This window comes from Drosophila takahashii, chromosome 2R, assembly GCF_030179915.1.
Source record: "Drosophila takahashii strain IR98-3 E-12201 chromosome 2R, DtakHiC1v2, whole genome shotgun sequence".
Lineage (NCBI taxonomy): Eukaryota > Metazoa > Arthropoda > Insecta > Diptera > Drosophilidae > Drosophila > Drosophila takahashii.
The window spans coordinates 41,054,914-41,079,570 of NC_091679.1; the positions used below are offsets into that span (position 1 = coordinate 41,054,914).

General features: G+C 39.7%; 2 protein-coding genes across 3 annotated transcripts; one reads left to right on the forward strand and one right to left on the reverse strand.

Moving 5' to 3' along the window:
- Positions 1 to 10,125: 10,125 nt before the first annotated feature.
- LOC108056965 (uncharacterized) lies at positions 10,126 to 11,640 on the reverse strand. 2 transcript variants are annotated; one of them, XR_001769876.3, is made up of 4 exons: positions 11,447 to 11,640; positions 10,702 to 11,384; positions 10,569 to 10,654; positions 10,126 to 10,369 (listed from the first exon to the last, which is right to left on the reverse strand). XR_001769876.3 is itself a non-coding variant. In XM_017141024.3 (4 exons), exons 1-4 carry the CDS (start codon positions 11,501 to 11,503, stop codon positions 10,335 to 10,337), a joined length of 834 nt encoding a protein of 277 aa, XP_016996513.2. In that variant the 5' UTR covers positions 11,504 to 11,639; the 3' UTR covers positions 10,126 to 10,334. The 2 variants fall into 2 exon arrangements, 1 of the variants encoding a protein (XP_016996513.2); XM_017141024.3 differs by having other exon boundaries at positions 10,569 to 10,627; positions 11,447 to 11,639.
- A 120-nt stretch (positions 11,641 to 11,760) lies between these two features.
- atlas lies at positions 11,761 to 12,475 on the forward strand. The gene has a single exon (XM_070213207.1). It carries the CDS (start codon positions 11,841 to 11,843, stop codon positions 12,438 to 12,440), a length of 600 nt encoding a protein of 199 aa, XP_070069308.1. The 5' UTR covers positions 11,761 to 11,840; the 3' UTR covers positions 12,441 to 12,475.
- The last annotated feature ends 12,182 nt before the right edge of the window (positions 12,476 to 24,657 follow it).

The following is a 24,657-nucleotide window of genomic DNA, read 5'->3' on the forward strand; positions in this document are numbered from 1 at the left end:
TCAGCAAGGAATCAACATTATTATGAGCCATGGGAAGTGAGCCATTAAATTGGCTTGTCCAGGCCAGCAGACCTGGTGCATAAAATTAGGATTAACGGCTTTCTAAGTGCCATCAAAACCCCCAACTGCCGTAATTCCCAAATGCACGCACTGAGCAACAATTAGTCCGAAAGTCTGCATAAAATGCGAGCTGGCCTTGGTAACTTTTTTAAAAAGCTTATTTCCTTGTTTGACAAAGAGATATTAAATTTAAGGCAACGAAAACAAAAGCGACAAAACAAAACCGAAATTGTGATTTTCTTTTAATTTTTATGACACTGTCGGCAGAGTTTTCGCCAGCGATTTTACGACTTGAAAATAAGAAAATATAAGTGCACTGATAAAAAATAAATAGTAAGTACTTTCGAAATCTATTTAAAATTCCCAAAATTTTAGATACATTTAAATTGCAAAATTTGATTTGTTAATATTTCAATCGTGATAGAAAATATTAGACCCTCAATTGAAGCATTTTATAATCTCACACACTGTCAATAAAGACAGAATTTCACATTCAAATAAAAGTTTAGAATTCTTCACTTCAACCCTAATTTTTCCTTAGTGTGTGGAATAGAAGAACATTTCCTTATCGCTGCTTTTGATGATGCCCAAGGAAATCATTTATATTTCTGGGTTTCTCTTTCCCCGTTTTTGGCCAATTTTATGCTTCTTTGCATTTTTAATGATGATTGCCATTTCGGTATTATTTTCCCTGCGATTTATGAGCTCTGCGGACCACACGTCACGCATTTAATTGCGATTTAATAGCCCAAATGATCGCCAAAAACTTTTGTGCGAACTTGGCATTGCCCTCAACTATTCTGTGATATGTGTGGTCGCTCGAAAAATGGTAGAGAGAATATTCCCTGGCAGCTCGTAAAGCCAGGCGAAATTATGGCAATTTAACGGACAACGCCGATCCATCCGAATGGCCCGCAATTAGATGCCAGCCTTGGGCCAAGTAATTCCTGGCTTTGGTTTCTCCAGAGAACTGGAGGACCGGAGAAGCACAGAAGAAGTTCCAGTCCAGTAGTCGTTGGGGCTTTATCGCCAACATAAATTTCCGCAGATAAAAGCGCGAAAAAAGAGCGCTGCCCATGTCGACACAGCATTCTTTGACGGCGGGGAATCCCCCCCAATGCAATGTCCAGAAATTATAGCAATTTGCTTGTCAAATTGTTGCCGACTTGGGCAATAAATCGTTGGCTTTATGGGCCGCTCTGCGTCGCCAGGTGATCGCGATAGAGTTGTTTTAGAAATAAATTCGCCAAAAAGGCTCTTGGCTTTTCGCCGACGATCCTCATTTAGTGGTTCGTAAACTTGTAAAATGTGCAATTTTGTCGGCCGGCTTTTACTTAAGTCGATCTTATTTTTCCTTTACTTGACTGATTTCGCTAATTTAATGGTGCTTTGCCATCGGTCGAGGAGCCAATTGAATAGTTGGCCGAATCGCCGGGGGCTTCAGATCGATGTGGAGCGATTGAAATATAGTTATGGTGATTTACCCGGCTGTGGGTGGTAATTTGCAATGTTTACGAGTGAAATGATGATTGGCTATTGAGCAGGCCAATTTCATAGGAATGTGTTAAGGAATTTAATAAGAATAATCAGGCATAAGCTCTTTAAATTTTTGTATTTAGTGAGATTTTATTTGGTTTCATAAATGTAGACAAATTGAAACTAAATTTAAGTAACAAATCGGTGTTCTTTTTGCGCTCTTGTAAGAGAGATTTTTCTGACTTAAACAGCTCTTACAAAATTAAAACTTAAAATTTAGCCATTTGCATTCAACATCCAACCAGCATGCATGCTCCTACATTCCATTCCCAATCCAAAATTCTGGCCATGCTTCGCTTCTGCAATTACGGACATTTTTATTGGCTCGCCTCTGGGAGCAACGCTTTGCACCTGCTATTGTTTCTATTTTTACGGGGTATACAACTCGATGTTTAAGCTTATATCAGTTATAAGAAATAATCTCTTATCTCTAAGCTCAAATTGATATTATCTTTATATACGTTTTTGAGAGATCTATAAAAAAAAAACACTTATTTATTTGTTTTATAATTTTTTAAAGGAGTTTGGGAATTATATATGGATTAAATTGCATGTTTTGGATTGCACTTTACCTTTTGATTATGCTTCATCTTTTTTAAGGGGTATCTTGTAGTTGGTAAACTCAAAGATAGAGTTGTTTGTTGTTGTTTTCCTGGCATCCCAGAACCTTGAAGTTGCTGTAGCTCCTGTAATTCGAAATGTTTACGGTACATTTAATTTCATTTGGATTATTACAATATGCTTTAGGAGGCAACTCCGTTCCTTCTGTTCGCCTGTCCTCTCCACCTCCAACCTCGAAGCTCCACCTCCATGCTCCATTTGCCAGGCCGAACAATGAGCCATGAAGATTGGGTGGTGCGGTGGATTAAAGGGGCAAATACCTCCATTTCCAGCTCCAACTCCCGAACCTGAACCCAAAAACCCTGAATCCAAGTCCCCTACCATTTTTGGCCAGGTGTAGCTGTGTAGCAAACGGACATATTTCATTGTTGTTGCCAAAGTGTAATTGCGAATTCCAGACAAATGTGAAATTTGAATTTACAAGTTTAACTTTTCTTCTGTGGAACTCTCGTCAGTGCTTTTGTTGTTGTGGCTGCTCTTTCTCCCTTTGTGGGGTTTATTTCTCTGTGCGACTCTAGTGAGCAGTTGGCAATTCTCGACTTAGTTCATTTGTTCCATTTCAACGCTTGCCAGCTGAAGGAGTCCTCGGGGAGGAGCAGCAGAGAGGTTCCATCTTCCATCTCCATCTTTTCGGGCTCCGCATAAACAAATGTACTCATGTCGCTGTTCCTTTCTCTATTTTCTGGTCCCATCTCGCTCTCCGCACATACATCCCTTTCACTTCGATTGTCCCATTTTCGTTGCCATATTTCCGGATTGTGGTACTTCGTCCTGGCCAAAATTGAAGGGGTATATGGTTTTGCTTATGTAACAGACGTTGCAAAACCCAGTGATTATCTACTTCTAATTAACTCTTTGTTTCAGAAATTAATAAGAAATATAAGAAGGTGATATCTTTTGAGATCTATTGATTAAAGATTTTAATTATAGAAATTTACGTATATTTTTATAAAACCTTATATTTTTCTGGGAAGTAATTTATCATAAAAAATTAATAAATAAATATTTTGCGATATATTGCAAAAGTATACTTATATTGTCAAACTGCCAATAACATACATTTTAATAAACAAATATAACGGAATATTTAAGTAAGAGAATAGAAATAAAACACATATATGTACTTTTTTTATCTAAGATCAGCTGGTTTTTAAGCTTTCTTACCAACTTAAGCTCTTCAGGAGGTATCCTACGATCCTAGAGATATCAGAGATCTCTGAAACCTCCCATAAAATACAGATTTTTATAAAACCTTATATATTTCTGGAATGTAATAAATCATAAAAAGTAAATAAATATATTGAATACATTTTAGTAAACAAATATAAGGGAAAATATAGGGATAGAGAAAGATACAATAAACATAATATTTCTTTATCTAAGATCAGCTGGTTCTTAAGGATTCTTACCAGCCTAAGCTTTTCAGGAGGTATCCTACGATCCTGGAGTTCCGTTTCTTTAAGCGTGCGGCTTATTTCGTTCCCTCTGTTCTGTTCTGTTCCTTGAAGGACGGCATCCGGATTCAGTAGCAGCTGCAGAAGGCTTAGGCTGAGATCCCGAAGTGCTTCACCTCAACGTGCCACAAAACTCCGCCATGAATGGAGGGTCCTTGAAGGCGAGGATATGCGGAATTCGTAGGATTTCGATGGTTCCTTGCGTAGAACTCCTCTGTTCTCCCATTCTAGTTTGGCTTTTGTACATTTGCTCGGCTTTTTGTTAGCTGAAAGGTGGGTTGTTTGTGTGTGTGTTTTGGTTTTTTGTCCAGGCTTTTGTGCTCGAGCGTTGTGCCGAAAAAGTTGCATTTCACGTCTTGTTGGACTCGGACTTGCTCCTTTCTTGCTGCAGTTCGCCCGCTGATTTGGCTTCTTCATATTTTGTAGCCATGTTGCCCACCAAAGTGGTGCGTTCCGGTTTGCCGCATAAAACACACTGCCACGCCTCCGGCGAAAACGCCCCCTTTTCCATCCCATACCCACACACACACACGTACGCACACAAATACAATTAGAGACTTGGTTTGTTGGTTCAACTTGTTTGCTTACATTCAACTTTATTTCACTTCTGCTGCGATGCTTTCTTTCAGCCACTATCCCTCAACCCGTTCAGTTGGCCGAGTCGAGTTGGCAGTGTGTAAAGTTTTTGGCCAACTTGGGCTCCGCTCCTCGGTGCCGCACTAGCTCCATTGTGTTTTCCAGGGGGCCGGAAGAGCGGATTCTGATTCAGCTGGAAGTGGAAAGTGGGTAGATGGGTGGATGTCGGAAGCGCCTTAACTTAATTCTGCTGGATTTCTATGCATCCTCGAACGAACGAGCGTTGGCATTCTCTGTTTGCTTAAATGTTGTATAATTCACTGATTTCTCTGTGGTTCTGTAGCCATTGTTGGATTTTTGTTGATGCTCCTGGGTGTGCCAGTGTGTGTGCTTGTTTCTTTGTGTGGCCATGTTTGTGATTACATTACGTATACGTACGTTACGTATACGTAATGTTCATTTGCCGAGCTGCCGGAACTTTGCGGTAAGTCCTTAAGAAATAGAATAATTGGAGGGATTACAAATGAATGGTGGACAATAGATAAAGCCATAAAAATATTACAAAAGCATACAAATAATCATAAACTAATACATATTTGTATTTGAAATTGAATTGCAAACTGTTAACTTTAAACAGCGAAGAACATTTATTTATTTTTAGGATAATACTTTTTCCTGAAATTAGTTGTTAATATTTTAATTTTTATTTAGACCAAAAGTTTAATATTAATTTTATTAATATTATCAATGTTTATATAATTATTCGTTTTCCTCGAAGTCGATATTTTTTGGTCGAAGATATGTAGCAAAGTAAATAGGAAACTTTCGAGATGTATAAGTCTGTCCATCTGCTTCTATGCTACGAGTTTCTTCCCTGTTGAAGTATATATCTATAATCACTTTCCAAACCAATAAAATCTAAATCAGTTAGACATCGGGTGCTCTCCGCTTTTAAACCAAATTGTTTTCCCTTATTTTTGCGAGCCTCGCTCTTTGGCATCTTCCTTCAGCCTACTTTTGTCCAGTAGATTGCAATAAAATAACCCAAAATACGTTACCCAAGCCAATCCCAATTTCAGTCGATTCCCTCTTGGAAAACGTAAGGAAACGAACATGGACTGAACATTGTAAATTGTTGTCCGAAAATTTATTGGCAGCACTTATCAGATTCACTCATAAATCTGCAAAAAGCCCGTCTCCAAAGCCGTGCTCGCCGTCTCTTTCGCTCCTTGGCGATGCGTGGGTGGCGGTATCTGTGTGTGGGTGAGAGTATCTGTGTGTGAAGCAGAGTACAGATAGAAAAAAAGGGCATGGAAAAGAAATTCAAATATTTAAAATTATTACTGCAGCTAAAAATATTGTGGAAAAAGATATATTTTTAAAATATTTGTAGAAATAGTTTTATTTTTTAAATTTAAAAGATAAACAAATTTAAATCTAGTCAGCATAGTAAAACTAAAATTGTAAGCACAGTCAAAATTTTAATAGCTCAATATTGTATAAAAACATGGAGTTATATAAAACATATCATTATATCTATCGCCAATAAAACTAGTTCGACTTCAGCATACCCATTACCCATTACCATGATTTCTCCAAGTGTACCCTAGTGTGGGTGGGTGGATTGTGCGAGACATTTATTTGCATGCCTCGCCCGACTTTGCCTCTCTTTCGGTGCTCCATTTCGGTCGCACAATCCACAAATTAACATGACATTTTTACAAGCCCAAACATGTGTACACATGGGCCCGAAAGTGAACCGAACCACTCGAAATTAATAGCCAGCAAAGCAGCATCGGGCGCACATAAGCCGCTCATTCGATGTTGATGTGGATGTGAATGTGGATGTGGCCTAAATGGACAGCGGGACCTTCGGACGGACATTTATGGACATGGCCGAAAAAGTCAAACATTTGAACAGACGGGGGCGTAGAACACCGGAGCATCGAACAGGTTGCCATTTTATGCATCCATAAATTTAATTACTCAAAGCTACAAAATGGGCAAAACAAAAAGCCATTAGCTCAGGTGGAAAATGCAGCACAGTCGAACTTCCATAGCTCGAATTTCAATGATTTAAACTAAGTTTACAAGGCTACCCTGTCATTATGCACAATATTCAACTGTCAGGCAATTTAATATGATATTAAACTACAAATAATTTTTGAATGAGAAAATGATTTATTTTACACAACAATATCATCTTACCTTTTAAATCAATTAATTACCCATTTAAAATAATACATTTGGAAAATAAATAATTGATGTATTATTTATGTTTATTGTGAAACCGTTTTATAAAATACGAAAAAATGATTATTAGTTCTATTTAATGTGTAAGAAGATTATTTAAAAGTTATTTAACTTTTTAAACCTACATTCATAAATGCGTTTTTCGAGTTTGAGAATTTCACCTGTATGCTCTTTCTCTTTCGCTCCCACTTGGATGTTCGATAATCTGGGCCAAGTGATGTGCATACCCAGTCAAGATGCAGGTTTTTCATTGACAGGAGACGAGTCCATAAGAGAAAGACCTCAAACAGGGGAGGAGACAGCCAAATAGAGAGGAGGAAAAATCATGACAAAACATTTGGCCAACGAGTTTTCCTTTTCTTTGTGTTGTGTGGTGTATTGCGTTTTTTTGCGTCATCTTTTTTTCTTTTTTTTTTTTGGTTCCACTTGAATGAGAATGACGAGAGGACGTCGACGATGATGAAGTTATCAGGCAAAAACAAGCCAAAAGTTGGCACAGTTTCAAAAAGTTTGGCCCACATAGAACAGAGGACACAAGAGGGGCTAACAATCAGAAAAGCAGACTGCAAATTCTGAAACAAGGCACACGAACTTTGCAGAAAGAGACGGCTTGAGTGGGGGGAAGAGGGAGACGGGGCTACGGTGCGGCGAAAGAGACGGGGCTAAACGGGCACCGAGGACATCAAGCATTTCCGTCCAAGTGCGAATGAGTTTAGCTCTCGGATCTCTGTCAATAGCGAGGAGTGGCACATGGACAGGAGCCACAGGAACTGCCGGCAAAAACAACAGCGACACCAGTAATAACAACAACATCAAATGCAACAACAACGATAGCAGTTGACAAATGCAACAAACGACAAGTTAAAATTCATGTTCATTGTAGTTGCCACAAGTTTGCCTTTGCTGAGGTTAAAACACAACATTTCTCGACATCAAACCAACAAGCTGGGAATGTAAATGGTAATTGACAAACAGCAGCTTAAGTATTTTAAAATGATTTTAAGTGTAGTGGTCTCTGTAAGCCATGGATAAATTAAGAAACATTGATCGACATTTAAAATTAAGTGAAATTCTGTAACTTAAACAGTATTTCTTATATCCATTAGATATCCAAAAGAATATATATTTAAATTTATAAGCTCGATTATAGTTAACGATGCCTACAACTTTAAGATTCTTTATAAAATATTTTAGAATTACTTCTCTATTCTATTATAGATTCTGTTTAAAACTATATCGGATATTAAAAACAACAAATTTAGCTAAAAAGTAATGGAATTAATATACTTTATTAACAGCTTATCCAAAAAAGTAACCTTCAAATTCAGTGCTAAATATTTCAGTTTTCCTGCTCTATTTGCCAAATAAAACGTCACCCCATCTAATGCCAAGTATTTCAATTATTCAAATTTCCAAAAAGTAAAAAAAGCCTGATTGTTGGCAGTTTTCATTTCACTCACCAATCCCAAACAAAACATTTGCGCACTATAAGTGGCCAGAATATTTTACCGCCTGATATCTGCAGATGGAAAGTGTTTCTGCCACCTCACCTGACTGACTGACTTCCGTTCTTCGTTCCACTTTAGACAATAATATGACGTATGTTGGGGCCAACATGAAGTTAGCCCGCAAAATAATAAAATGGCTATAATAAATTTCTGTTTTGAAAAATATTTCCAGGAATTCGGGGATGGATTGTATGCCAGCCAGCCTTTCAAGCGGAAATTGCACATTTTGCAGAAGTGCTCCCCCGGGGGAATCGGGATGAGATGGAGTATAAAAGGAATTAGGAATGCAATTTGAGGTTATGTTGGCAATGTGCAACCGGGCTAACTGTACCACCACTAACATGGTTGTGCACTGAAAAAAAAGGGCTACAAAATACTCACTTTAATTCTCATTTAAGAAATATTATTTTAATAAATTTGATACCTAATTCGATACCCAATTTTAAATAGTTATGACTGTAAAATAAAATTTTCATTAAATAAAAATTAATTAAATTTAAATAAATATATTCCTTTAAAAATATATGTTTTTAAAAATGTTTAAGGACTTTGGTGTAAAAAAAGTAAATTTATAGAATAAGGGTTGTCCTCAAAATGAATATTTTCTTTTATAAAAATGTCAATGGAATGTATAGAACTTTACAGAAATCTTTTAAAGTGCATCGCACCACCAACTCATGCTGACCACATCTGTATGCGCATTTGTTTAGATGAGAGACGGTATGTGTGTGTGTCAGTTAGACAAACAGACAGTTGGACTGACACTTGGACAGATGTTGGGATACGTAGAGAGCCTGGAAGTTGGACTTGGACCCGGCTAAGGTCTGACAGCTGTACCCAGAACTCGTCCTCCACCGCCCAGAAAACCCTTTCCCAAATATTAATAGACGAAATTTGAGTATTGCTTCCGTCATGAATAAAATTTCTGCATCCAGAGGGCAGCTGCAGCGCATGGGGAACGTTGTAGGGCTCCCCCGGAAAACTTTTGACAATCCTCCCCTAGCTCCACACCTCCACTCTCGAAAACTTCTCATCCAGAGTTGGACTATTCGCATTGTCCAGGGCTGCAGTTTCCTTGCCCAAAACTTTTCAAATTGTCCATTCAACGTCCATTCAGCTGTCTGTTTTTGTGGCTTCGTTTCTCGTTTTTCCATTTTTATTTTTTACTCTTCTTTTAATTTTAATGATGCCCTCTGAAAAATGTAAAACGCTTGCGTTGCCGCAGAGCTAAAAACAATTTGGGGTATGTGCATTTTATGGGCGCATCGGGATTCTTCTGTTCCCAATGGGTGGAGTTGATTGCCCCTCACGTCTTTTCTTGTGGTTATAGTTTCATTTGGAAAAGGAATAAAGTTTAAGCTTGAAATGGTGCTACTGTTTGACTACCTAAAATTTAATTGGATTTTTTATTAATTTAGTAAAATAATTATTAGAACATTTTCTCACTTTGTTTCCCTTCAAAACAGGCGATTTAATACATTTTTAAGACCGAATCTCAATTTAAAAATGCAGTTTAATCAATCAAAAACAAAAACCGATTTAGCCACAATCGTTACGCCCATCAGACGGAAATTCCAGCACTGCAAAATTCAAAATGCAGAAATTGAAAGAAACGCAGCGAAACGAACTGAGCTGAAACCACAGAACGAAATGCGGTAACACGCAAAACTTTGCTGAATCAACTACTAAAAGATTTATGGTATCAAAATAGTGCCACATAAAATATTCACACCTTGGCCCGGCTGCCAGAATCTAACGACTCCGGAGGGAAAGGGATTTTCGTGGGCCAACCGACCAACCGACCGAACAGCCAACCGGAGAAAGCCAACCAACTGATGCCTTTGGCCCGATAAAGCCATTGTTTATACTCCGCACAGCGACTGGGTTGTGGATTGCATTTTGGCCATAAGTTGGCAACATTTTTTATGCGTTCATCATGCGGTCAGCATAAATTTTTCATCGCCTTCGCTGCTGCCGCTTTTCCTTCGTTCAATTTTCCTTCGCCGTGCGCCGTGTGTTCCCCCAATTCCCACGAACATGTTGCCAATTTTGATGTCTGACGCCCATAAATCAGGGCGTTTAAAGTCGCCAGATGAAAAAGAAAAACTAGTAATGAATAATTCCTTTTTGGCCAAAACATATAGACCATTTATTCCACACCAATATATGCTTGTGACCATGTTTTGTGTTTGCGTGTGTTGTGTGTTGGGTTGAATGCTTGCGTAGGGGAAGTCTTGGAACAAAGGACGTGTAGGCGAGTGTAACTAGAGAGACACCAATCATGCAAAAGTACGAAAAACCAACTAATGATGGGCTCAAGGGTTCGTCAACGCCAATGGGGGACCTTGCTAACAGATTTTCCTGAAAAGAAAAGTTGTATAAATAATCATTTTATATCATATTGTTATACGGACGCTCTCGTGAGCGGACAAGCTTTTTTCGTGAATCTTTAAGTCTATGAATCGGTTCATAAAATATAATCAATACTAAAGAACCACACTAGATCTTTTACGGACGCTCTCTTAAGCGGACAACCTATTTTCCGAGACTTATTACTCACCACAATTGAATGATTGATTGCCCTTGCCGTACTTCGTTGATTCGTGCATAGATGGTGTGCTGTGGGGCAGAAATTAAAAAGGATTGCTAAAGATCGAATTAGGATGCTGAACATCTGGGTGATATCTACTTACTTCAGTCCATTTCGAAGTTCTCGGTATGGCGCCATGTCGTAAGAGGGCTTCATGCGATTGACCTGTTGCTGCTGCTGGTGGTTCGATTGCTGTTGGAAGTGGTGCTGCTGCTGCTGGTGGTACTGCGGCTGGTGGCTCTGAATGGGTTGGCTATACTGCCACATATTGCCATTGGCCATGGAGCCGGGACTAGAGTTCCAGCTACCAGGATGCGAGGGTGACGAGGGACAGGAAGCAGCCAGGCCACCATTACCACCGCCAGTCAGGCGACCCTGATGCATTTGGGTGGTGGAACCAGACTGGCCGTACTGCTGCATCGGCTGCATCTGACCCATCGATGTCATGGGCTGCAGATCGGGCAGCACTGCATTTATACCCGGAGCATCGATGGCGCCCATGGGATTGCCCATCATCGGCATCATGGTCATGCTGCTCAGCGGAGTAACGGCTCCAATTGGCAGCTGGGTGGTCATCGTGGACATGGGCGTCATCTGATTGCCAGCGGGCATCATGCCCAGCGGGATTCCCTGCATGGGAAACGAGGACATCTGGGTGGCACTCGACATGGGCATCTGCATCTGCAGATTCATCTGGGGAGGATTCAGGGGCTGCATGGCCATCGACTGTCCATGTCCCTGCTGCCCAGAACCCATGCTCAAAGGATACTGAGGCACGCTCTTCATCTAAATACCGAGAAAAAAAATAAATTTTATATACACTGAACAAAGATCCGCCTTAATTCTACCTTGGAATCGGCGTACATGCCGTAATCAGCTTCGTAGGGCACTGAACAAAAATTCATTTTCAATTTGTGGAAAATTCGTGTTATATTCCGAAAAGAATTATACAAAAATTTTAACTAAAAATTTTGTAGACAAATTTTTGAGAATTTGGTTTTACTTTTTTTTATAGATCTGAATACTACGATGAACGAAATACGAATGACCTAAGGAACGACAAACTTCCCAGACTTCTGACACTAATGAGAAAGGTCTACTTCGATCGAGAGGTAAAAAAATCAAAAATCTAAAGCGATTGAAGCTAAACATCGCATTGGCTTTGGAAAATTAAATATTTGGAAATTTTAGAGTCTTCTCGTTTTTAGGTAATCCAAAATTTGTTGTTACCAATTCGATTAAATGGGACGAAAAGGCCACAAGAGCAAGAAGAAAGTCAAAGTGCACTTGAAAGGCCATCATCCTGGGAAAACAAAAATTAGGCCTGTCAAGAAGCCCCGCGAAAATCACCACAAGAAGCATAGTGTCAACACCCACTGTCATGGTCACACTCACACGCATTCCCACTGTCATGGTCACACTCGCATCCATCCCCGCCCAAGGATTCTAAAGTCGAAGGTCTTCCACAACAACTGCTGCAAGTACAAGATCCGCTCGCGACCAATGAGACTCAATCAGTGCAATCTGGCCACCCAGTGCCCCTCTCGCACCATCCCCCTCGCCGCCTCTGTGCCGCTCCTGGGACATCCTGTCCGGCGGAATGTGGTTCGCCTGCCGGAAACCGTGGTCATGGACATGCGAAACATGGAGGACGCCCGTCGAGTGGCAGCCAGTTATAGAAATACCCTCATCCAAGCCCATGTCCCAGTTCCGGACATCGAAGAGGAGGGGAGTCCGGAGGCTCTTCACCGAATAGATCTGCGGCCACGAGTTGCCTATAGAAGGGGTCGGGAGAGGACCTTTCCCAGTGACATGGATTTGTGCGAGAACTACTTTCAGTGAGGAAATATATTCCACCTAATAAATATTTCTGCGCTTCACATAGAAAAGTTTTTCATTTATCGCTTGTGTTTATTAATATGTATATTATCTTAAAAATCTATATTTATTGATTATTCAAGTATGAACAATAGGGCGGTCCACATTTGTATGGAAAATTTTAAGGTCCTACTCTCACCCGCTTATACGGTGCGCATTGTGGTATTCAAGGTATATCAAAAGACAATTTTTAAAAAAATCGTGTTTTAGGGTTTGCGAATTGGTTTCAAAGTTTATCACCCATACGCACTGTTGCCTTCGATCAAAAAGTTTTTCTAATCAAGGTGGCATAGATATCAACAATTCAGTTGATGTTTTGCTCTCCTTTTTTTACCAATTATTCCAACGAAATTCATAATTTGACAAGACAAGAAATGGAAGAGCGATTTTTTTCGAACAAATTCGAACTGTTATACATGTCGTATGAGTAATTTTAAAGCAAACTTTAAAGACGTTTCGCAAGGTCTAAATTCGGAAAAAAAAAAATGTTTTGTTTTCACATACATTTTTTGAATACTTTAATATACCATGTTAAGGGGTGAGAAAAGAATTTCATTTTTTGGACCGCCCTAATGAACAAGTATTCTTAAAATGAATCTTAAAAGTTTTATAAAATAGATGGATATTTGTTCTGAACTTATAATAATCTGAAAATAATCTTTATAGAAATAGTTTTACAACTCACAGCTCTTTCAACCTTTATCAAAAAACCATTTCAGTTCCTTTTCTTGCTCCACACTTTATTTTTATACCCTTGTAGAGGGTATTATAATTTCAGTCAGATGTTTGCAACGCATTGAAGGAGACGTTTCCGACCACATAAAGTATATATATTCTTGATCAGCACCAATAGCCGAGTCTATCTAGCCATGTCCGTCTGTCCGTCTGTCCGTCTGTCCGTTTCTATGCGAACTAGTCTCTCAGTTTTAAAGCTATCGCGATGAAACTTTCCCGAAGGTCTTCTTTCTATTGCAGGTAGTACATATGTCGGAGCCAGCCGGATCGGACCACTATATCTTAAGGCTCCCAAACAAATATAAGAAAATTCATTGTAACTTTGTAGGAAGTAGGCGTTTTGATTCTTGACTACTTAAAAACAAAATTGAAATAAATCGAAACGCTGAATCTGGAATCCCTAAATCTGCACCGAGTGAGTATTCTTTTATCTACAAGGGTATATAAGCTTCGGCTGGCCGAAGGTAGCTTCCTTTCTTGTTAGTTCCTCATTCCGCGAACCAAATTTCCCCTGTGGATAGAATACGGATTATTTAAGTACCTTTAACTAGTTGCTTCGCCCCCATGGGCATATCGTGATCATCCATAAGGCCACGCCTCCACGCTCCCCTCCCCCTACAACAACCCACCCAGGCTGTCCAGGACAATTAATTTTGCCCCGGCTTGTCAGCTTATTGTTTATCTACATAAATACGGAATACGGAACACGAAGAACGGCTGCCCTGAGCTGTCGTGTCATTTATTTTGCTCCTCCGCTCCGCTCAGCCACGTTCGACTTTCGATATCCTTTCGGCCGTGGTGCAGTTGCCACACCATTTATGCCATTAAGTCATTAGCTTTGTTTAACAAATAACAAACTGTCAATGAGTGATTAACGATGTTTTTCGCATGAACTGCAATTAGCCGCCGCCGTGGACGCCGCTCGCCAGCCCGAGTTCTTCTTCCCTCTGACAAATGGGTGTGATTTCGCTCCCAGCGGTGTTTCCAGTGGATCTGGGTTCCGAGGTGCACTGCCTGGATGTGGATTGATGGGTGGTGGGTGAGATGGGAGGTGGGTTGGTGACAAGCACTCGTTATTGATGCGCCCCCAAGTTGCCGTCACTTGGCAATTATTGTGTATTGTGCTTCAAGTCAACGGCATTTGCCATAGTCATAGACATAGTCATGGAACAGTCACACTCATCACAGTCATCATTGAACAGCCAGAGGTGGCATATTCTGAAGAGAACGCTATATTGACTATTTCAAAAAGTTAATGGTGAAAACTGTTCCACTTAGCAAACTATTGATCAATATTATGATAGATTCTTCAGGTATAAAAAAATTATAAGCTTTAGAAAACCTAATCTATTAAGGTATTCGATTTTTAGCCTATCATTATCATTTTTGGTATAATCCGTACTTCGGTAATAGTTTAACCTCCAAGTTGATTCGATACATTTTTTAGTACATCGTTGAAAAGTAAAGATTGTTAAAGGCAGTTCTTTTAGATATACTTTTAGCTATTACCCAGAATTTATAGCTGCCAACTCTGATGGTGAGTGGGAGTGGAAGAAGGTGTAGAACGAGTAGAAGGAGCAGTGAACGCAATTATACCCGTTGACAAGTGTAATGTCAGCCAACCGCGGCTGCCATTCTCATTGGCATCTCCACGAAGCTCCATTTGCCAACCATCCCGCTGCTTCTGCTGTCGACGTGACGCGCTTCATCACTCACTCGCTGGCTGCTAACACGCTCCCCAGTTACCCACTTAGCCGGCCCACTCCACTCAGCCACTCAGCTCGACGGGAGGACTACGACTGGCGCCCGGCTCATTTCGATCCCTGCACTTTGTTTTCAGAGGCAGGAGCGCAGCAGGTAAAACTAAACTAGGGCCTTATAATATAAAGAAGATATTAAAGTAATAGTTTAAACCATTATGCTTCATAGAAATCTATATAAGCTCAGCCTATTTATACACAATCTGTAAAGTTTGCATTCCTTCTATAACAGAATTAAGAACCCCTCTCGCAATCCATGTCCATATAATATTGAGAGAAACATATTCCTTTCAACGTTGCATAATTATGGTTTGCTACTTTCATAACTAAGTATTCAAATAATTATCGAAGAGCCCGAAGACAAGCTAAATATTTATTTATAATAAGTAGGTATTTATTGACAAAAAACTTATAATTGAATATGTACACTCATACCTATAGGTACCTATATTTGCTTAAGAAAAAGTTCTCAGTAAAAATTAGGATTCATGTTTTTGGTTTAAGCGTAGAGATACCTTATACAGATTTGTTATACTGTATTTAATAATCTTGGATTAACTTTTGTTCATATCTAAAACTAGAAACCGGAAAACCCCTTGAACCGCTCCTGCTTAGCAATATTTACACTGTAATTATTATGCAAAATGCAATTGACTCCATTATTTACGATATTGTTAAACTTCGTGGGCAGAGTGCTAAATGGGGTGAACCACATTGGATGGCGACAACAAAACTTTCAATACATATATAAATATATACATTGCTAATTCCATATTTCTATGTACATTTTGCATATATTTGTAATCAGGCAGCACAATATAAATGAGTTTGTGTGAGCGGTCGCTAATTGCCTTTGCCAGAAAGTTAATTACGGCGAAATTTGAAAATTTCAAAATTGGACTTGTCAAAAACATTTTGACGTTTCCCTTCAGATGCCCGCCACCCGAATTTCAGCCATCAGTTGGAGGAAATTAGTTTTACAAACTTTTGCGTTTTGCATTTCGAATTTCGCACTGTTTTGGATTCAGTTGACTTTTGACTAAAAGTTGGTCTCCCATTGTCGGGCTTCGACACTCATTATGCGGCATTATTATGACTATTAGCACTCGAATATCAAACATAAATGAGAAAATGCCATTCATCAAGTGGAGTGTTGATGTCCATTTCCCAGGCCTAATTAAATACCATGGATATGGTTGTGAATGCGTGTTAGTACACCCAGAAAAATGATGGACAACATTTTAGGTCATGCATAGCCTAAAACATTTTAAATGGACTAAAAGTTCCTTTTTAGGTCATGTACTGCCTATAAATTTAAATTTTTGGTATATTTGCCCTACTATTTAGGTCCCGTATAGCCTAATATTTTAGGTCAGCGTGGGCCTTAAAATTAATGCCTTTTACCTAAATAAATTTGCACGGAACTCTGATACCGTTTTGGCAACGCTATAATTCCCAACCAGTTATAGCGCGGCTTGCATGGTAACCCACTTCGATCGTTGAATAAGACAGCGATTTCTCTGCTGAACAGTGAAGCCTCCTCGCTCCTTTTTGTGTGTTGGCATAATGACGACTTCTTGAAGACTAAGCCCGACATTGAACTCGAGTTAGCTATAAACTTTTCTGTATTTACTTTATAATATTATAAATTTTTCAGTACATATTTTTAGGCCAAAGAAGGCCTAAAATTTTGGATAGGGGTTTTCTCATATTTTTAGGCAGCCAATTACCTAAAATCTAGGCCCATTTTAGGCCTTTAATGGCCTAACATTTTAGGTCATGGTATCCTAAATTTTAGGCCATTCAAGGACTTAGCTCCAGTTTTAGGCCAATTTTACCTAAATTCTAGGCCATTTTTTGACATTTTAGGTCATTTTTTTTTCTGGGTGTAAGTGGTGTTGGTTTCAAAAAATGGCATTAAAATTGCAAACAAAAATAATTGTAAAGTCAGCATTTTCAGCGAAATGTCATTTGTGAAATGTGATTTGATTTTCGCTGGTGTCAAAGATGAGAGCAGGAAATGAAAATGTAGTCAGACTTTTGAATTAGCTGTTAGTAACTTTTTGCAACATTTAATGAACACTACACCGATAACTAATACCTTTGTTAAACATTTAACGAGCTACCGGGAAATTTGCATTGTTCAAAGAGGGAAGCATACAATCTTTTTGCTCATTACAGGAAAGCTACTATAGGAAATGAGAAACTAGGGGCTCTTCCTTTTCGCAGGTGGCGGGAAAAACTTTGCCGGTGCTCCCTCTCCTCATTACTCATTAGACATGCACGCCGGTCTAAGGTCTTTGATTTAACACCTAACAGAGGAGCCGAGCTGGAGAGACAAAGGCCTCATTAATTAGGAATGTTAAGATGATGAAAACTAATCTGCTAAAAGCACACTCTCGCTACTTTTTAGCACCCCCCTTTCGGCATACCTTCAGAATCCTTTAGGTGAGTCATTTGTCTGCCAGGATCAACGGATGGCGGAATAGGAGGAGTGGCTTTGGAGGCGTCATTGTTTGGCACCGGTTCACATGCGCTTAATGCACTTGGAAGCCCGGGCTTCACCTTCGACAATGTTGCTGGATAAGCACAGACGGCAAAACACTGGCAACAAACTAACCCAGCTACAAGGACCCTGCGGAAGCGAAGGATCCCAGGACCAAGGACGTCAGGTTGAAATCTGTGCAAATCACAAAATTGGAAAAATCGAGGCGAAACGAGGGTGAAAAGCTGAAGAGGCAGAGGGGCGGAGCGACGGAGCCGAGCTAAATGCCAAGCGAAGTAGAAGCCGGAATCAGAATCGGGTCCTCCATTAGAGTTGGCCATAAAATAAGCAACTTGTATCGGTAGCTGCAGCTCCGCCAATAGCCTCCGCTTTCCCAGCTCATTTTGCACATGGAGAAAAGAGTTTTCCTCGAAGTGGGAAAAAGAAACGGAGTGGGGAATAATAAAATGAAGAATAAAATCAATAGGCAATTTATAAAACCATTTTTTTTCCAAGGAAATTGATAAAACCATTTTAGGATAATAAATTAAAATCTCCGAATTTTAAAATGCTCGTGTAAAAAAAAATTCGCTTTAAAAAAGGTTATTTTTTAAAAAATGGTTTACTCCTAATAAAATTATAAAATTCCCTTTCCTTTAAAAATTTCAAAAATTGAGTACTAACTTTTCTTTGTGTGAATTTTAAAATTTTACGCATAATGGTTTTTTGAAAATCAAAATAGATATTAGATATTTCGCTCAGTGCACTCGTAAGCTCATGATGCCCCAATGCATGACGCTTGGCTGAGTGCAAATTCAATTAACTTGTTACAACACAAGCTAAGGATCAGCTTTGGCATCAGCATCTGCCCAGACGGGATTGGGATTGTATCTATGTATTTCTGGGCCTGCAGATACCATGGTATACGGCCCTCTGCTGCACTAAAAGTGAGTCCGGAAAAGGGTTGGCTAAAGGCTGATGGCCATCATTTCTTGGCCTCCGTCCTCCGTTCTCCGATCTCCGCCGACTTTTGTTTATTCTATTTCGAATTTTAATTCCAATCAAATTGGTTTTTGCGGTGCGCGCTCAAACAAACAGTTATTCGATTTGGGCCTCCTCCGTTGGAAAATGCATTTTTCCTCATTCAATTAATAAAAGATTCCGAAGGCAAACATCCATAACCGAGTGACATTTACATTGGCCCTGATGGACGGCCACAAATAGAACTTGCAGAGCCAAAAGCCATTACATTTCGCATGCAATTCATGGCAACTCAAATTGAAATTAATAATGAAATGCCAATTACTCAATGGATTAGCACAGATGCAAATAGTAGATTTTCAGGAAACGTTAGAGAGAGAAATGTATAGAAAATTTGTAGGGCTTTAAAGGAGATTATTGAAAAACAATATTTTATTTTATGGAAGAAATAAATTCAGCAAACTGAAGAAGTTAAATTCCTTTTTAAATCCCCTCGTCCTAACTCAAAATTAGCTTCAAGTACAATTTTTATTTCACCCGGTTAACTGACAACAGCCGACGGGCAAAATATTCCGGTTGGCCCCCTTTTTTTCCACCATTTTCGATAGTACCTTGAATATATATCCCCATCGCAGCGGTCCATAATTTATGGCCTGTCCCAATGCCCGCTTCCATTATGAATTCATTAGCACCTGAGGGCTACGCAAAAGAACAGAGAGCGCAGAAAAAAGGGGGAATTTAAAGGGCTGAAAATAAAGGAAATATTAAAAAGGTCTCTCGAAAACAAAAAGTTCTGAGGTTAAAAATTAAGGCTCAACTTTTGGTCACTTTAAAGTCTGATCCTTTGGACTCTTTTCATATATTTGCATATCACGAATTTTATTTTTATACTAAACCAACAGAGTGTTCGAGTACTGAAACTGAATCTCCTCGACTGAAACTGATTTGCCCGGGGAGCTGCACACAAATGATGCGATCCGTGTGGGACGTGCTCCGCCGTTTTGGCCGCAAATCGATGGTGGTGGTGCTGGCCAGCTGAATCTGCAACCAAACCCATTCACGTTCCAGCCAGCTGCCATTGCAGTCCCCAACTGGCTGGCTGCATTTGCAATTAGATGGTGGAGTGGGTCTCTCAAGGATTTGCCGAGATTTTGCGGCGCTAAACAGCTAAATGGCCGTGACAGCTGCAATCGAACTGGGCCAGCAAGCAATTTATTTTTCTGTTAGCCAAATCTTGCGACATTTTATGACGTCTCAGGTCCTTGGGAATCGAGGACTCCCGGTCCTTGTCGTTCTTTCCTGAGTCGGTGTCACCTTTAAGGCGTCGCCAGCAAATCAACGTCACGTCCGCCAATCCAAGGCGTCCATAAAAAATGTCTCCGCGTCTGGGCTTCCATCCTGCCGTTCCTCATCCTGCATCCTGGCATCCTGCCATTCTCCATTTCTCTGTCCGCACGAGTTGAGCAATAGTTTTGCTGACTGCTGCAGAAGTAGCCATCTAAAGTTACCCCTTTCCACTCCCTTTTCCCCGGTTCTCTGGGTGGACATGTGTGCTCAGGTTCGTCTACGTGCCTTGATCTGCTTACAAGTTCAGAGTTCCATGGCATTTCCTGTGGGCAAGGTCATCGGGGGTCAGTGAATGAGGTTGGTTGGGCTACTACTGTATATCCAGTTTATTTGTCGCAGTTGACAAATTGATATGAATTGGATGGGGAATCTGTTGCAGCGACAATCGTCTATGTAATTCTATATAATCGATGTAAATAATTGATCAATTGAATGATTTTTTAGATTTTTTGAAGCAATCTATTTGAAGTTTATATAGCATATTTATATTTCCAGCAAAGAACTATCTTTTTAATTTTCTTCTAAATAATCTAGTCTTGGTAACCTAGTATTTCTTTGATGTTTTTCATAATTATATAATTAGGTATTATTATTATCTAATTTCCAAACCCAACACTTGCTATTATGAAGACATAACGACCAATCGAATTGATAAATCATATCTCGTCTATCTGATTGCCTGGTAACCTTTCGATTTAATTGCCTTTTGCCTTGTGTGAATGAAGTTTTACCTTTCGGCACTTAAAATGTCAGGAGTTCATTGCGTTTCCGTCTGAACTTTTCTTTGGTTCTCGTATCGATTGTCGGACGTACAGAGAAATCGGCCCATTCAATAAGTCAGAGTTCGGCATTTGTCATGAATGAGTTTCGTTCATTCCCAGGTCTTAACCCCCTAAAGCCCCCTCTTCGTTTCTTCCCCTCTGCTAATGTCGTTGCACATTTAAGTCCACGTGACCATCGTGTGTATCCACATGAGTGTTGGGATGTCCGAGCTGCTCCTCCACCTTTGATTTGTTGTAGGGATCCCACTTCTACGCCACCCCCCTTTCGACCCTTCGCCGCCCATGTGCTGCTGAGTGTTCGTCGGTTTGTTTCACTTCAATCAGTTGTCGGTTGACTGCTTTCGTTAAGTGCCATCTTTGCATGTGTCCGGGGATCCCTTTGCCCCTTTAACATGTCCGTCACATGGGGATAGCACGCAATGCAGAACGCCCCCCTTTCGTCCGCTTGGACAGGCGCCCCTGGCCCCCTTCGGCCACATTGCAAATTATTTGGGTCTGTCACAGCCGTGATTTGGACTTTTGATTACTTGATTACGTTCGCAATGCGTTTCCTCTCCGTCTGCGGCACTGGACATTGGACACTTGCTGGATTTTTCCCTTGCCTTCTGGTCGGGTCTTTGACTTTCCTTCTCCAAGCCCCTTCCATTTGATACACACAAAAAATTAAAGACTAAAATATCTAATCTTAAAATTTGTTTCGTATAATTATTATTCAAAAATAACTGCTGAATTTCTAACCGTTTTAATTTTATCTTGGTTTTTTTAAACATTAGGTCATGTTTGTAAAAAGATAACACAGGTCGACAAAATCAAGACTTTTTCTTGGCCCAAGAATAAACGCTACAAAACCTAAAAGAATTTTAGCTGTAGATTACTACCTCATACTTGGAAACTTTCCATCACGTCGAAGTTTTTAGAAATCCGTGGTCAAAGTTCCAAATTTTCGATTTTTAGGCACTTTTTGCGGCTTAATAGTAAGAAAACCTTTCGTAGCCCAGAGCCACAATTTAGCGGAAGTGGTACCTTGAACCTTTAACTTCAAGAGTGTCCAATCACAAAGTTGGGCGACCTCTATTTCTTTAGCTACAATGGATTTTACAGAACTACTTTTTGTCACTTTTTTTCATCTATAGTAGCCTGATATTTTCCTTGTTGAACTGAGACCCGTACACATTCAATACATTAAAACAAGAGAGAACGCTATAGTCGGGTTGGTGTCCCGACTATCTAATACCCGTCACTCAGCTAAAGGGAGTGCGAACGCTGTGTCGGGTTTGTGTCCCGACTAATAATCGTAACTCAGCTAAAGGGAGTGCGAGGGAGATAGATATATAAATTTTGATTGCGTATAACTTCTTAATGAATGGTCCGATTTGAAAAATGTCTTCTACATTTCGATAGGTATAAATATACACAACAAAATTGCATTTATACTTATCGGAAATCTTTAAGGATGTGGGCGCAGGACCCATTTTAAAATCGTTAATGGGCGATTGTGGGCGTTAGAGGGGGCGTGGCGCTCGGCTAAAATAAACTTGCGCTGCGTAGGAAGCCAAAGAATATGTGTGGGAAATCTCAACCTTCTAGTATTTGTAGTTTCCGAGATCTCAGCGTTCATACAGACAGACAGACGGACAGACAGACGGACAGACGGACAGACGGACAGACGGACAGACGGACAGACGGACATGGCTAGATCGACTCGGCTAGTGACCCTGATCAAGAATATATATACTTTATGGGGTCGGAAACGCTTCCTTCTAGCTGTTACATACTTTTGCACGAATCTAGTATACCCTTTTACTCTACGAGTAACGGGTATAAATATCAGGCTACTATAGATGAAAAAAATTGACAAAAAGTACTTCAGTAAAATCCATTGTAGCTAAAGAAGTAGAGGTCGCCCAACTTTGTGATTGGACAATCTTGAAGTTAAAGATTCAAAGTACCTTTTCCGCTAAATTGTGGCTCTGGGCTACGAAAGGTTTTCTTACTATTAAGTCGCAAAAAGTGCCTAAAAATCGAAAATTTGGAACTTTGACCACGGATTTCTCAAAACTTCGACGTGATGGAAAGTTTTCAAGTATGAGGTAGTAATCTACAGCTAAAATCCTTTCAGGATTGGTAGCTTTTATTCTTGGGCTTTTTTTTTGTCGACCAGTGTAATTACTTAAAAAGGTGTACCGAATATTTTAAAAATATTTGTTTATTAAATTTTATTTGTCACTCTTTTTCTCTCAGTGCACCAATGGAACCGACAAACGCCATCATCGGATGCGGACTGCCTCGTCAATGATTTAAATGGAGGTCAAGTAGAGTTCTCTTGATTGACGCAGCACATCGAACGATTTCCACTGCCTTCCTTCGATTTGCCCATCTTCTCAGCCCAGCCGAGTCAATCTTTTAGCCAAAATGTAATTTGCACATTGATTACATGAAGAGAAAATGAGTTACGCTGCAATTTAGTGCTGCAAATGAAGTGAAACCGATCGGCAATTTGTTGATAGTTTTGTCCCCAGCTGCGTCGCAGATTACAATTGTGGGTGGGTAGGGAATTGGGTTGTTAGATAACTAGGATTGGATACTCGAATGAGTCATGGATTGGAACAAGTTAAAGGCAAGTCCGTAGACTATGTCTGACTTTGAAGATGATAAGAGATTTCTCTAGAGGAAAGCAACTGGTGCATGAAAACTGCAAATCAGAGATAATCTTTTTCTACGACATTTTCCCATAATCCTAATCGCTTGTGTCTTGCACTCCATTTTATATACCTACAATGTTCTGGAGCTTAACTTATGATTTTATATATTTGCTTTCGTAGGTGATTCGTAGTTGATGACTTTTCAGTGATTCACTTTTTGCACTGTACTTTTTGCAACACACGACAAACATAAGAGCGTATGAGCGCAAAATACCTTGAACTCACTAATTCTACGATCGACAAATTTAAATAAATGACAACTGATAAGCACACTTTACAAGCACACAACTTATATACTTTCAATGCAATCATCAGCAATATTAATTGTTTCTTGGGATCTCTAAAAAATAGCTCGTTTTCAGTCTACCTGAATCGATTGATTTAAGTGGTTATAATAATTTACAATGTCTAAGCTGACTCTTCTTTCATTGTGTGTCCTTATTCTCGGATATTTTCATGGATCATTGGCGGATAAGTGTAGTCAGTCCATCCAAACTGCTCTCAAGCCGACGGATGCTTATATTAAGAAAGCAGAAGCCCAACTAAACAGGATCGAAGGTGAGCAGGAGGCCATGCAGGAAAATCTACAGGCGATACGAAACGGACTGGAACTTCAGATGATCATAATTCACACAATGATGAAATTTCTTAACCTGACTGAAAGTCTTCCGGAGGCCAAGACCCGAATGGAAAATCAGAAAGCAACCCTCCAGAACTCTTTAGATCAGATCGTAGCGCAGCAAGAAAAATCGACCAGGTTGCGAAATAAGGATTTTGAACATCAGGAACTTCAGACTAAAGTGAAGCAAAAAATCCTTGCAGTTCAAAGCAGTATAGATAAGCTACTAAACAAAAACGAAGACCAGTCAATTCAGGCGGTAACTTTAAATCCCATTCCCACAACTACTGTGGAAAACATTCCAGCTAAGGTACAGCTGATCGGTGATAAATATTACTACATTGAACGTAATATTAGGACTACTTGGACTGATGCTGAAGCCAACTGTCAAGGAATGGGTGGTTATTTATCCACCACCGAAGACTTAGAAGAAATTCGACCTCTCCGAGGTGAACTTAGAAAGTATGCTGCCAATAGGAAATACTGGGTTGGCTTCAAGGCTAGGAATGGTACGGACACGTTCGTCTCTTCAGTTTCAGGAAAGCCATCCACACTTTTTAATAGATTCCAAAAGCGAACCGAACCTGAAAGATGCGCTTGGATTGCTAGTGAGGTATTCAGTACTGGTATTTGTAGTTTGAGATTTTTTTTCATTTGTCAATTTGAACAACAAGTGTAAATGAAAAAGAATGCAAAAAATATATATTCCAGTTTTTAATAAATTTGTCAAAAAATTTGTATTTGCATAATAAAAAACCGCAGTAATTGTC

What these genes read in the sequence shown, in the direction of transcription:
- LOC108056965 (XM_017141024.3), bottom strand. Translation starts at nt 11,503, where the DNA reads ATGAATTTTTGTTCAGTGCCCTACGAAGCTGATTACGGCATGTACGCC. An exon ending in GCATGTACGCCGATTCCAAG is followed by an intron (nt 11,385 to 11,446) that starts GTAGAATTAAGG and finishes CTCGGTATTTAG; the next exon opens with ATGAAGAGCGTGCCTCAGTA. An exon ending in GAACTTCGAAATGGACTGAA is followed by an intron (nt 10,628 to 10,701) that starts GTAAGTAGATAT and finishes TCTGCCCCACAG; the next exon opens with CACACCATCTATGCACGAAT.
- atlas (XM_070213207.1), top strand. Translation starts at nt 11,841, where the DNA reads ATGGGACGAAAAGGCCACAAGAGCAAGAAGAAAGTCAAAGTGCACTTG.